Source organism: Bos javanicus, chromosome 7 (genome assembly GCF_032452875.1).
Source record: "Bos javanicus breed banteng chromosome 7, ARS-OSU_banteng_1.0, whole genome shotgun sequence".
In the NCBI taxonomy this organism is placed as follows: Eukaryota; Metazoa; Chordata; class Mammalia; order Artiodactyla; family Bovidae; genus Bos; species Bos javanicus.
In genome coordinates, this window is record NC_083874.1 from 41017130 (window position 1) to 41032459 (window position 15330).

General features: G+C 36.8%; 1 protein-coding gene across 1 annotated transcript; it reads left to right on the forward strand.

The window, feature by feature from the left end:
* Positions 1-13216: 13216 nt before the first annotated feature.
* Positions 13217-14170, forward strand: LOC133252017 (olfactory receptor 2T12-like). Its single transcript, XM_061424772.1, has one exon. It carries the CDS (start codon positions 13232-13234, stop codon positions 14168-14170), a length of 939 nt encoding a protein of 312 aa, XP_061280756.1. The 5' UTR covers positions 13217-13231.
* Positions 14171-15330: the final 1160 nt, after the last annotated feature.

Sequence of the window (15330 nt, forward strand, 5' to 3'; positions counted from 1 at the left end):
TTCCGTTGCCATTTACTTTATTGTTTTGGGTTCGAGTTTATACACCTTTTTTGTGTCTCCTGTCTAGACAATATCCTTTAGCATTTGTTGGAGAGCTGGTTTGGTGGTGCTGAATTCTCTCAGCTTTTGCTTGTCTGTAAAGCTTTTGATTTCTCCTTCATATTTGAATGAGATCCTTGCTGGGTACAGTAATCTGGGATGTACATTATTTTCTTTCATCACTTTAAGTATGTCTTGCCATTCCCTCCTGGCCTGAAGAGTTTCTACTGAAAGATCAGCTGTTATCCTTATGGGAATCCCCTTGTGTGGTATTTGTTGTTTTTCCCTTGCTGCTTTTAATATTTGTTCTTTGTGTTTGATCTTTGTTAATTTAATTAATGTGTGTCTTGGGGTGTTTTGCCTTGGGTTTATCCTGTTTGGGACTCTCTGGGTTTCTTGGACTTGGGTGATTATTTCCTTCCCCATTTTAAGGAAGTTTTCAACTATTATGTCCTCAAGTATTTTCTCATGGTCTTTCTTTCTGTCTTCTTCTTCTGGGACTCCTATGATTCGAATGTTGTGGCATTTAATATTGTCCTGGAGGTCTCTGAGATTGTCCTCATTTCTTTTAATTCGTTTTTCTTTTTTTATCTCTGATTCATTTATTTCTACCATTCTATCTTCTATTTCACTAATCCTATCTTCTGCCTTCTTTAGTCTACTATTTGTTGTCTCCAGAGTGTTTTTGATCTCATTTATTGCATTATTCATTATATATTGACTCTTTTTTATTTCTTCTAGGTCCTTGTTAAACCTTTCTTGCATTTTCTTAATCCTTGCCCTCTATTTATCTGTGATTCCATTTTTATTTCAAGATTTTGGATCATTTTCACTATCATTATTCGGAATTCTTTATCAGGTAGATTCCCTATCTCTTCCTCTTTTGTTTGGTTTGGTGGGCATTTATCCTGTTCCTTTACCTGCTGGGTATTCCTCTGTCTCTTCATCTTGTTTATATTGCTGAGTTTGGGGTGTCCTTTCTGTATTCTGGCAGTTTGTGGAGTTCTCTTTATTGTGGCATTTCCTCACTGTGTGTGAGTTGGTACAGGTGGCCTGTCAAGGTTTCTTGGTTAGGGAAGCTTGTGTCGGTGTTCTGGTGGGTGGAGCTGTATTTCTTCTCTCTGGAGTGCAATGAAGTGTCTAGTAATGAGTTATGAGATGTTAGTGGATTTGGAGTAACTTTGGGCAGCCTGTATATTGAAGCTCAGAGCTGTGTTCCTGTGTTGCTGGAGAATTTGCATAGTATGTCTTGCTCTGGAACTTGTTGGCCCTTGGGTGGTGCTTGGTTTCAGTGTAGGTATGGAGGCATTTGATGAGCTCCTATTGATTAATGTTCCCTGGAGTCAGGTGTTCTATGATGTTTTCAGGATTTGGATTTAAGCCTCCTGCTTCTGGTTTTCAGTCTTATTTTTACAGTAGTCTCAAGACTTCTCCTTCTATACAGCACTGTTGATAAAACATCTAGATTAAAGATGAAAAGTTTCTCCACAGTGAGGGACACCCAGAGAGCTTCAAAGAGTTACATGGAGAAGAGAAGAGGGAGGATGGAGTTAGAGGTGACCCGAAGGAGATGAGGTGGAATCAAAAGAGGAGAGAGCAAGCTAGCCAGTAATCACTTCCTTATGTGCACTTCACAGTCTGGACCACTCAGAGATGTTCATGGAGTTATACAGAGAAGAGAAGAGGGAGGAAGGAGACAGAACTGGCCAGGAGGATAAACGGGGGGAATGAAAAGGAGAGAGATAGATCCAGCCAGTAATCAGTTCCCTAAGTGTCCTCCACCATCTGGAACACACAGAGATTCAGAGAGTTGGGTAGAGAAGAGAAGTGCGAGGGAGGAGACAGAGGCGACCTAGTGGAGAGAAAGGAGAGTCCAAAGGGGGAGAGAGCAGTGAAGCCAGTAATCTAGCTCCCAGGTAAAAATGGGTACTGAAGATTGGGTTCTTAAAGGTACAAAATTGATAACAAATACCTAAAAGCAAAGATTAAAATTTTAGAGTACAGGTTGGATTTTCAAAAATACAATATTAAAGAAAAGAAAAAAAAGTCACAAAAGTTATTAAAATATATATATATGAAGTTTGCTTTAAAAAAGTCTTTTTTTTTTTTGAAAAGTAATAGTAGGTTATAAAAATGAAAATTAAAGGAGTAAGAGAGGACTTAAAAGTTAAAAAAAAAAAGTTAAAGAAAAAAAAAGAAAAGAATGATCGTAAAAATAGTAAAAATACATCTAGGACTTTTTCTGGTGTTGTTGTGGGCAGTGTGGGGTCAGTTCATTTTCGGATAGTTTCTTGGTCCGGCTTATATTTCTCAAGATCTATAGGCCCCTTCCTATGTAGTCAGTACTAACTACAAGGTTTTAATCTATTGCACTTCTAAGGCTGTTCCCTCGGTTAACCTGTCACTTCCAAGGTGGTTCCCTTGGTTTTAGCTTCTGTTTGCTGGTCTCTTCAGTGTCTGATTTCTGCCCTGATACAAGGGGGCGGTGGTGGACACTTCTTTAGGTTCACTAGTTCAGTTGTGCTGTGGGGAGGGAAGGATGCTGCAGACAAATAACACTGGTGTGTGCTGCCCCCACTTATGGCGCATACACCCTCCCTGCCCACACAGCTCAGGCTCTAGTTGCTCCGCCAGGAACCGTCCAAGGCAGGCCCTGGGCTGCATGCACCTCCCAGGTCTAAGCCGCTCAGGTTCAGGCACTTGGGTAGTCCTCAGAGGCGCAGACTCCATTGGGCCTGCATTTTGTGCCCTTCCCAGCTCTGAGCAGCTCGGGTGATGAGTTGTTTGGCAAGCCCGGTCACTGACTTATCCCCTCTCCCGTCCCTGCTGCTCAGTTTTCTGGGTGTACAACTGGCGCACCTTCTCAGGCTGATGACTGTCCAGAACCCCAAGAAGTCTTAGTTAGCAAAGAAGCCTGCTTGCAGTTAGGTAGATAATGTCTCTCTGGGGCTGCGATTGCCCCCTTCTGGCTCTGGCTCCCTGTCACTGGAGGGGGATGGTCTGCAGCCAGCTAGTTCTGTTCAGCCCTTTTTTCTGTGCATGGGCCTGGCGGTGTCTTAGGGCTTTTCCGGTGGTAGCTATCCCACAGTCTGGTTTGCTAGCCCAAATTAGTTCACTCTGATCATCCTCAGAGGCATTCAGGCCCAATCCTTACTCTAAGCAATGCAGCCCGCGCCTCCCTTCCCAGCCCCTGCTTGCTAGTGGCGGGTGCAGTCCTCTGCGCTGCTTCTCCACTGGGGGAGTTACTGTTGGGCTCGTAATCTGTGGGTTTTAATTATTTACTTATTTTTCCTACCTATTGTGTTGCCCTCTGTGCCCCCAAGGCTCACCACAGACTCGGCAGTGAGAGTGTTTCCTGGTGTTTGGAAACTTCTCTCTTTTTAAGACTCCCTTCCCAGGACGGAGCTCCATCCCTCCCTCTTTTGTCTCTTTCTTTGTCTTTTATATTTTTCCTACCTTTGTTCAAAGGCAATGGGCTTCTTTTCTGGGTGCCTGATGTCCTCTGCCGGCATTCAGAAGTTGTTTTGTGGATTTTACTCATCGTTTAAATGTTCTTTTGATGAATTTGTTGGGGAGAAAGTGGTCTCCCTGTCCTATTCCTCCGCCGTCTTAGGACCGCCTCCTATATATGTTTATAGATACAGAAATATTGACAGATTTGAATGGAGAAGTAGAGAGTGCTGCAATAATTGTAGGAAATATTAATATCCACTTTCAATAATAATAGAACATTTAGTAGAAAATTTATAAGGAACTTTTGGACATAATCTACTAATTTGATCGAATGAAACTAAAAGACACATAGAGAACATTCCAAGTAATAAAAATTTATTCTCAAGTTCACATGTAACATTGTGTAGGATTGGCCATATATACGGCCAAAAAACAACTTTCAGTAAATTTAAGGAGATTGACATTGAATCAAGCATCTTTTCTTCACCAAAACTGTGTTATAGTAGAAATTAATAACAAGAAGAAAAATGTAATATCCACATACATGTGGAGAAAAAATAATATGTTCTTAATAACCAATGGTCCAAAGAGGAAATCAAAACAAATATTTTAATTGAAATCTAATACTGTTTATAAAATATATAACTAACAAGGACTTAATATACAGCACATGGAGCTATACTCAATATCATATATATATGCCAGTTATACAATAATATATAGTTGATTCACTTTGCTGTCCACCTGAAACTATCATAATATTGTAAATCAACTATGCTACAATAAAGGAGAAGGCAATGACCCCACTCCAGTACTCTTGCCTGGAAAATCCCATGGATGGAGGAGCCTGGTAGGCTGCAGTCCATGGGGTCTCTAAGATCGGACACGACTGAGTGACTTCACTTTCACTTTTCACTTTCATGCATTGGAGAAGGAAATGGAAACCCACTCCAGTGTTCTTGCCTGGAGAATCCCAGGGACGGCAGAGCCTGGTGGGCTGCCGCCTCGGGGTCGCACAGAGTCGGACACGACTGAAGCGACTTAGCAGCAGCAGCAGCTACAATAAAAATAGAAAATAAAAGGAGAAACATATAATAAGTAGTTTGATATAAAATAAAATGAAAATACAATATACAAAATCCATAGTACAAAGCCAAAGTTGTACTGTGGGAAATTTATAGTGATAAATGCTTATATTGAGAAAATGAAAGATTTCAAATACAAAACCTATCTATACACCTCAAAGAACTTAAAAAAAGTTTTTAAAACTACAAAGGAAAAGTTAGTAGAAGGGATAAAATGACAATATCAGAAAGTAAAAATGAAATAAAGTATAGAAAGATAATATAAAAGATTGATGGGATGGCTTTAAAAAACAGATGAACACAGTTGACAAAGTTTTAGTTAAAAAGTCAAAATTCAAAAAAGCACACCTGAATAAATAAAAACAAAACTGAAAAGGAGAAAATGACACCACCAAAATAAAAAGATCTTAAGATAATACTATGAAAAATTATATACCGAATTTTTGATAAGCTAAGAAAGTGGATAAATTCCTAGGAATAGTTTACAAAAACAATCTTTTTTTAAAAAGAAAATTAATGTATTTATTTTAATTGGAGGCTAATTAATTTACAATATTGGTGTGGTTTTTGCCATACACTGACATGAATCAGCTTTGGGTGTACATGTTTCCCCATCCTGAGCCCCTCTCCCCACCTCCCTCCCCATCCCATCCCTCAGGGTCATCCCAGTGCACCAGCCCTGAGCACCGTGTCTCATGCATCAAACCTGGACTAGTGATCTATTTCACATATGGTAGTATACATGTTTCAATGCTAGTCTCTCAAATCACCCCACCCTCACCTTTTCCCATAGGGTCCAAAAAGTCTGTTCTTTACATCTGTGTCTCTTTTGCTGTCTCGCATATACGATCATCATTACCATCTTTCTAAATTCCACATATATGCTTTAATGTACTGTATTGGTGTTTTTCTTTCTGGCTTACTTCACTCTGTATAATAGGCTCCAGTTTCATCCACCTCATTAGAACTGATTCAAATGTATTCTTTTTAATGTCTGAGTAATATTCCATTGTGTATATGTACCATGGCTTTCTTATCCATTCATCTGCTGATGGACATCTAGGTTGCTTCCATGTCCTGGCTATTGTAAACAGTGTTGCAATAAACATTGGGGTACACATGTCTCTTTTATTTCTGGTTTCCTCGGTGTGTCTGCCCAGCAGTGGGATTGCTGGGTCATATGGCTGTTCTATTTCCAGTTTTTAAAGGAATCTCTACACTGTTCTCCATAGTGGCTGTACTAGTTTGCATTCCCACCAACAGTGTAAGAGGGTTCCCTTTTTTCTGCACCCTCACCAGCATTTATTGCTTATAGACTTTTTGATAGCAAACATTCTGACCAGTGAGAGATGGTACCTCATTGTGGTTTTAATTTGCATTTCTCTGATAATGAGTAATGTTGAGCATCTTTTCATGTGTTTGTTAGCCATCTGTATGTCTTCTTTGGAGAAATGTCTGTTTAGTTCTTTGGCCCATTTTTTAATTGGGACAATAATTTTTCTGGAATTGAGCTGCATGAGTTGCTTGCATATTTTTGAGATTAATTCTTGGTCAGTTGCTTCGTTTGCTATTATTTTCTCCCATTCTGAAGGCTGTCTTTTCACCTTGCTTATAGTTTCTTTTGTTGTGCAAAAGCTTTTAAGCTTAATTAGGTCCCATTTGTTTATTTTTGTTTTATTTACATTACTCTGGGAAGTTGGTCATAGAGGATCCTGATGTGATTTATCAAAAACTGAATCTTGATGAAATAGAAAATCAAAACATACCAACAATGAGTAACGAGATTTCATCAGTAATCAAAAATCTCCCAACACAGAAAAAACCAGAGCCAATGGTTTCACTGGGGATTTCTACCAAACACTTAAAAATAATCATTATTAATATCTCTTAAAAACTTAAGAGGGAGGAATTTTAAACATTTTATTAGGCCAACAATACCATGATACCAAATTCAGATAAGGAGATTTCAGGAAAAGAAATCTACAGACCAATACACCTGATAAATATACATGTAGATATTATCAATAAAGTCTTAGAAAACTGAACTCAATAGCACATTACAAGAGTTACACACCATGATCAAATGAGATTCTGTGATACATCACATTAGTGTAATACAATTATATTTAGAATAATATATTTTCTTAATAGATATTGAAAAACACTTGGCAAATTACAGCATTGATAAAAATCCAGAAAAATTCAGTATTGAAGTGTTATACTACAAAATAATTAAGATTATATACAACATACCCACAGCTAAAATTCTCAAGAGTGAAAAACTGAGAGCTTTTCTTGTGAGACCAGGGACAAGTCAAGGCTTCTCTACGCAACTTAAATTTCACTAGAGCTATCAGGGAAGAAAATGAAGTAAAAGGCATTCATTTTATTATTTGTAATGATAGGATATTATATGTTAAAAACCCTAAAGAATCAAGAAATCTGCTATAACTAATCAATGATTTCAGTAAAGTTGCAGAATATAAAATAAATATATAGAAATCAACTGTGCTATTACACATTTACAAGGAAGCATTCAAAATAGAGGAAAAAATCCCATTTAAATTGGATCAAAAACAATTAGGAGCAAATTTACGAAGGAGATGAAAGGTCTATACAATTCAAATCTACAAGATTTTTAAGAAATAAATAGAATGACACAATCAAAAGGAAATTTATTCCATATTAATGCATCAAAAGAATTAATATTTGTCTTTGTGTATGGTGTTTGGAAGTGTTCCAATTTCATTCTTTTATATATATCTGTCCAGTTTTCCCAGCACCATTTATTGAAGAGGCTGTCTTTGCCCTGTTGTATATTCTTGACTCCTTTGTAAAAAATAAGGCATCCATAGGTGCATGGGTTTATTTCTAGGTTTCCTATCTTGTTCCATTGGTCTATATATCTGTTTTTGTGCCAGTACCATACTGTCCTGATGACTGTAGCTTTGTAGTATAGTCTGAAGTCAGGAAGTTTGATTCCTTCAGCTCCATTCTTTCTGAAGACTGCTTTGGCTATTTGGGGTCTTTTGTGTTTCCACATGTATTGTGAAATTTTTTGTTCTAGTCTGTGAAAAATGCTATGTGCAATTTGATAGGGATCACATTGAATCTACAGGTTGCATTTGGTAGTATAGTCAATAAAAATTCTTCTTATCTGTTTATGTCATCTTTGATTTCATTCATTAGTGTCATAATTTTCTGAGTACAGTTCTTTTGTCTCCTTGGGTAACTTTATTCCTATACATTTAATTCTTCTTCCTTTTTCTTTTTTCTTTTTTTGCAATGGTGAATGAGACTGATTCTGTAATTTCTCTTTCTGAATTTCCATTGTTAGTATATAGAGACACAAGTGATTTCTGTGAATTGATTTTGTATCCTGCAACTTTTCAAAATTCACTGATTAGCTCTAGTAATTTTCTGATACTATCTTTAGGGTTTTCTATGTACAGTATCATATCATCTGCAAAGAGTGAGAGCTGTACTGCTTCTTTTCCAATTTTAATTCCTTTTATTTCTTTTTCTTCTCTGATTTTTGTAGCTAGGACTTTCAGAACTATGTTGAATAATAGTGGTGAAAGTGGACACCCTTGTCTTGTTTCCTGATTTTACGGGGGAATGCTTTCAGTTTTTCACCATTGAGAATAATGTTTGCTGTAAGCTTATCAAATATGGCTTTTACTATGTTGAGGTAGGTTCCTTCTACGCCCATTTTTTGAAGAGTTTTCATCATAAATAGGTGCTGAATTTTGTCAAAGGCTTTTTGTGCATCTATTGAGATGATCATATGATTTTTATCTTTCAATATGTTGATATGGTGTATCACACTAATTGATTTTCATATATTGAACAATCCTTGCATTCCTGGACTAAACCCAACGTGATCATGGTGTATGAGCTTTTTGATGTGTTGCTGAATTCTGTTTGCTAAAATTTTTTTGAGGATTTTTACATCTGTGTTCATCAGTGATATTGGCCTGCAATTTTCTTTTTTTGTGTTGTCTTTGGTATCAGGGTGATGGTGGCCTCATAGAATGAGTTTGGAAGTGTTCCTTCCTCTGCAATTTTCTGGAAGAGTTTGAGTAGGATAGCTGTTAGCTCTTCTCTAAATTTTTAGTAGAATTCAGCTGTGAAGCTCTCTGGTCCTGGGCTTTTGTTTGTTAGAAGATTTCTGATTACAGTTTCAATATCCGTGCTTGTAATGGGTCTGTTAAGATTTTCTATTTCTTCCTGGTTCAGTTTTGGAAAAGCTTTTACACAACAAAGGAAACTATAAGCAAGGTGAAAAGACAGCCTTCAGAATGGGAGAAAATAATAGCAAATGAAGCAACTGACAAAGAATTAATCTCAAAAATATGCAAGAATCTCTTGCAGCTCAATACCAGAAAAATGAACGACCCAATAAAAAAGTGGGCCAAAGAACTAAACAGGCATTTCTCCAAAGAAGACATATAGATGGCTAACAAACACATGAAAAGATGCTCAACATCACTCGTTATCAGAGAAATGCAAATCAAAACCACAATGAGGTACCATTTTACACCAGTCAGAATGGTTGCTATCCAAAAGCCTACAAGCAATAAATGCTGGAGAGGGTATGGAGAAAAGGGAAGCCTCTTACACTGTTGGTGGGAATGCAAGCTATTCCAGCCACTATGGAGAACAGTGTGGAGATTCCTTAAAAAATTGGAAATAGAACTGCCATATGACCCAGCAATCCCACTACTGGGCATACACACTGAGGAATCCAGAGTTGAAAGAGACATGTGTATCCCAATGTTAATTGCAGCACTGTTTATAATAGCCAGGACATGGAAGCAACCTAGATGTTCATCAGCAGATGAATGGATAAAAAGCTGTGGTACACATACACAATGGAATATTACTCAGCCATTAAAAAGAATACATTTGAATCAGTTGTAATGAGGTGGATGAAACTGGAGTGAAGTAAGCCAGAAAGACAAACACCAATACAGTATACTAATGCATATATATGGGATTTAGAAAGATAGTAATGATAACCCTATATGCGAGACAGCAAAAGAGACACAGATGTAAAGAACAGTCTTTTAGACTCTGGGGGAGAGGGCAAGGGTGGGATGATTTGGGAGAATGGCACTGAAGCATGTATATTATCATATGTGAGACGAATCACAAGTTCAGGTTCAATGTATGAGACAGGGTGTTGGGGCTGGTCCACTGGGATGACCCAGAGGGATGGGATGGGGAGAAAGGTGGGAGGAGGTTTCAGGATGGGGAACACATGTACACCCATGGCAGATTCATGTTAATGTATGGCAAAACCACTACAATACTGTAAAATAATTAGCCTCCAATTAAAATAAATAAACTCATATTAAAAAAAAATAAGCAATGTTAAAATCAAATTAATCCTCTCCTCAGTGTGTATATTTAAATAAACATATTTTCCCAAGAACATTTATTTATATATTTTTTTTCTTGTAAATAGTTATCTCTTAATGAATCATAGTATTATGAAAGCATGTAGGGAAGTATATTGGAGAAGGCAATGACATCCCACTCCAGTACTCTTGCCTGGAAAATCCCATGGATGGAGAAGCCTGGTAGGCTGGAGTCCATGGGGTCACAAGAGTTGGACACGACTGAGCGACTTCACTTTCTCTTTTCACTTTCATGCATTGGAGAAGGCAATGGCAGCCCACTCCAGTGTTCTTGCCTGGAGAATCCCAGGGATGGCAGAACCTGGTAGGCTGCCGTCTATGGGGTCACACAGAGTTGGACATGACTGAAGCGACTTAACAGCAGTAGCAGCAGCAGGGAAGTATATTGAAGTTCTGAGAACCACTAAAACCTTTAAAAATTAAACATTTTTGACATCCAAATAGTTATACTTCTGAAGTTCTGATATGTTAATATGATAGTAATTTTAGAATAAGATGGCAATAGGCTAAGCCTCTTAATAGGTCTCTGCGGACCCTAATATGAGCAAGCTTGATGGTGCAAGACTAGAAGAGCCTTCTTCCACTCAGAGAGGTAAATAGGAGGATGCTGCTCAGAGAGGATGCAGGTTTTGAGTTCTTCATTTTTATCTTATGTAAGTAAGTCATACTAGTTTCTGAATACTTATTAGTTTTGCTTTTAAATTTGAATCCAGAAAAATCCAGTTAGATAAATTTATATAGTTTTGCAGATAATATCCATTCAATTATCTATTTTACAATTTGAAGAACTAAAGCATATAATAGCTGACATAATAATGAGATTAAAGCATTGTAATAACCTGTTAATTCTATAAAAAATTTGTCTTTTACCATTTTATATTTTGCAGAATAGATTAATTAATCATTCCAGTACGCTGTGGAAAAAGATTTACAGTTTCAGTATTGAGAGCAAGAAGTAGAAAATATAGAAAGAATAATTATAGGAAGTTTTCTAAATATTCTATAATTACTTGATGAGAATAAATAGAGGTAATATTTGTTATTTCTGGTAGCATTGTAAAAGAGAGAACTTCGTAATTTAAAGTAAAATACCACAATTTTAGCCCTGTTCTATGTGGAAGACTATGGAGACAGAAGACAGAATATTTCTAGTGTTCTGAAGTGATAGTAATAAATGAAGAAAATATTTGTTTTCACAGTATTAAACAATCCTATTCCTACAATAGAGGTGAGCCTTTATACTTTCACTTAATGATACTGTAAATGTTTTATTTGAAAGATAAGTTAATCTCTTATTTAAAATTTCACTACACTGTGTATCCATAGTCAATTCTGTTAGAAATTATCCCTTAAGCTCCTTTTTTGCAAGGTTAGTTGAACTTAACACTAAATAATCTAAACACTGTTAACATATTGACTACTCAGTTATGTTCATAATGACTGATTGCTTTTACATATTTATTTCATCTATAAAGAAAATGCATAGATATATCATTTATGTCCATTGAAACGTTAAGAACTAATGATTTGATAAAATACTTATAATTAGAAACATTATCATAAGAAAACATATTTTGTAAACTAAAAATATACTTAATTTGTAATTATCCTAAAACATATAAACCTCTCTTACATAATAAAAGCAAAATGATTGGTTCAAATTATATTTTATGCTATATATGTTTATCATATCAAATTTAAAATAATAACCTTGTTTTAACAAAAATCCCATTAAACTGATGCTTAAATACACAACTGGAATAGACACTTAGAAATGTCCAGAGATGGCATAAATTATAAAGTAAAATGTAGTATGAATATATGCATACAAAGGAATATTTTTCATCTTTAAAATGAAAGGAAATTCTGACATGTTATAGCATGGATAAACTTTGAGGATATTATAATAAGTTGAATAAACTAATCAAAAACTAAACAAATACTATATGATTTTGCTTATCTAATACTTCTATAGTAGTCAAATTTATAAAGGTAAAAAGGAGAAGATTGATTTCCAGGAACTGAAGAGAAGGGGGGTAATGGGAAATTACTGTTTAATGGGTAAGAGTTTCAGTTGAATAAGATGAAGAGTAGGACGTGAATATTGGTGATGGATTCACAACAGTATGAAAATGTCACTGTATTGACAATACATTAAATTTAAGAAATTTGCCAAACACTCTACAGTTTAAAAATTGCCTATTGATTTTTAAACAAGTTTAAAGTTCTAGCAATCTTCAACAATAAAAATGATGAAAATAATGGAAAACAAGAAATCTTCAAGTCAAAGAAATGAGGGATTGAGGTTCTTCAGAAGAGTGATACTGAGGACTATAATTAGGAGTTGCATATAGTTACTAGTGGTATATACTGCATACTAGAGATATGAGTGTGTGCAGATCATAAAGGTTTTTTTTTTTTTTATCTGAAACACATATGATAAAGAGCAACTGTATTTCCATGATATCTAGGTTTACAACAATGATGATGCTCAAGCTATGTAATTAGGGATTGAGTGAGCCTTTTTAATGCCTTTCTCCATCTTGATTGGCACTCTAGTATAGGAGGGATATCAAAAGAAGGGGTAAAGGGAGTGACCATAGAAGAGATGGACGCCTTCCATGTAACTTCATTGAATCACATTATATCTGTGAGACTAACATCATCATCTTTGCAGGTTTAGTTATATTTGTTCAACAAGTTTGAATAGTTTTGATTCCAGCAGATCAGATATGAAAATGCATTAAAGATCTAGATCCTCTTGGAATTGAAGGAGAGATTGATTTATCTTCATAGTTGGTTGAAGAAGTAAGGCATTTTATTTTTTCTTCTTCACCCAGTAAAGGTTGTGTTTCTGTGACTTTGCAAGGAAAACTTATCCCTACACAAAATGCCTTTTACAGTTAATAAAAATTTGCATTTAGTATTACAGTGTTACATTGGAGGAAATATTCTAAGAAAATCATTATTATTTTCAATGTATAGCTTGGTAAAGTTAAACTAAATCCCCTAACAATATCAAAGTAATTATGTTTCCATCTACAGACTTAATTCTTCCAGTTGCTGTGCATAAAAATAGAAGTGCTATTATTTGGAAAGCAAAAGCTCTTTCCTGGATTAATCAAGGTCAAGAAAAATTATTTTTTTCTTGTGCTTCAATAAATATTGTTATGTTATGTATATATAACCCTCATCTATTTTCTGTTTACTGTGTCTGTCTTGTTTGAAATCATGGAAAACTGGAATACCACTTCAGATTTCATTCTCCTAGGACTCTTTAATCACACAGGATCCCACCAATTTCTCTTTGTGTTGGTTCTGATAACTGCCTTCACCTCTTTTGTGGGCAATGCCCTCATGTTTCTCCTGATTCTCCTGGACTCTGGGCTTCACAGGCCTATGTACTTCCTATTGAGCCAACTCTCCCTCATGGACATGATACTGGTTATCACCATTGTGCCTAAAATGGCTGCTGACTATTTGACCGGCAGGACGTTCATCTCCCAAGTCGGCTGTGGGTTTCAGATCTTCTTCTTCCTCACTTTGGAAGGGGGCGAGTGCTTCCTCTTAGCAGCCATGTCCTATGACCGCTATGTTGCTATTTGCCATCCACTGAGATACCCAGTCCTCATGAGCTGGCAATTATGCTTAAGAATGACTTTGGGATCGTGGTTCCTTGGTGCAGCAGATGGGCTCATGCAGGCTGCTGCTACCCTCAACTTCTCATTTTGCAGGAAACATGAGATTGATCACTTCTTTTGTGAGGCCCCCTCTCTGGTGCGTTTGGCTTGTGCTGACACGTCTGTCTTTGAGTATGCTATGTATGTGTGCTGCGTGTTAATGCTCCTAGTCCCCATTTCCCTCATCTTGATTTCCTATAGTCTCATTCTTGCCGCTGTTCTCCAGATGTGTTCTAATGAAGCCCGCAAGAAGGCTTTTACTACTTGCTCCTCACATATTTCCGTGGTGGGACTGTTTTTTGGAGCAGCCATTTTTACCTACATGAGACCAAAATCCTTTAGGTCAGCTAACCATGATAAGATTGTGTCAGCATTTTATACCATCTTCACCCCTGTTCTAAACCCCCTCATCTATAGTCTGAGGAACAGTGAGGTCAAGGGAGCTCTGAGAAAGTGTATGGATCAGTGTGCTGCCTTAAGTCATGATTAAGATTACATTGATTATCCCCAGAGTTCACGGCTATAAAAAGTGATTGTGTAAAATTTCTTTGAGAAAGATTATATAGCCATTATATCTCTGTGTGTTATTTTTATTTTACTTTGGAATGTGTACAGATGTCCATATTTTGGTATCATTTATTAGGCTGTCATCAACAAATCAGACTGAGGATTGTTAAAAATCTGCTAATAAAAAATTCTTATTTGCATTTCTCTGATAATGAGTGATGTTGAGCATCTTTTCATGTGTTTGTTAGCCATCTGTATGTCTTCTTTGGAGAAATGTCTATTTAGTTCTTTGGCCCATTTTTTGATTGGGTCATTTATTTTTCTGGATGGCTGCGATCCAAAAGTCTACAAATAATAAACGCTGGAGAGGGTGTGGAGAAAAGGGAACCCTCTTACACTGTTGGTGGGAATGCAAACTAGTACAGCCACTATGGAGAACAGTGTGGAGATTCCTTAAAAAACTGGAAATAGAACTGCCTTATGATCCAGCAATCCCACTGCTGGGCATACACACTGAGGAAACCAGAAGGGAAAGAGACACGTGTACCCCAATGTTCATCGCAGCACTGTTTATAATAGCCAGGACATGGAAGCAACCTAGATGTCCATCAGCGGATGAATGGATAAGAAAGCTGTGGTACATATACACAATGGATTATTACTCAGCCATTAAAAAGAATACATTTGAATCAGTTCTAATGAGGTGGATGAAACTGGAGCCTATTATACAGAGTGAAGTAAGCCAGAAGGAAAAACACCAATACAGTATACTAACGCATATATATGGAATTTAGAAAGATGGTAACAATAACCCGGTGTACGAGACAGCAAAAGAGACACTGATGTATAGAACAGTCTTATGGACTCTGTGGGAGAGGGAGAGGGTGGGAAGATTTGGGAGAATGGCATTGAAACATGTAAAATATCACGTAAGAAACGAGTTGCCAGTCCAGGTTCAATGCACGATACTGGATGCTTGGGGCTAGAGCACTGGGACGACCCAGAGGGATGGTATGGGGAGGGAGGAGGGAGGAGGGTTCAGGATGGGGAACACATGTATACCTGTGGCGGATTCATTTTTATATTTGGCAAAACTAATACAATTATGTAAAGTTTAAAAATAAAATAAAATTGGAAGAATAA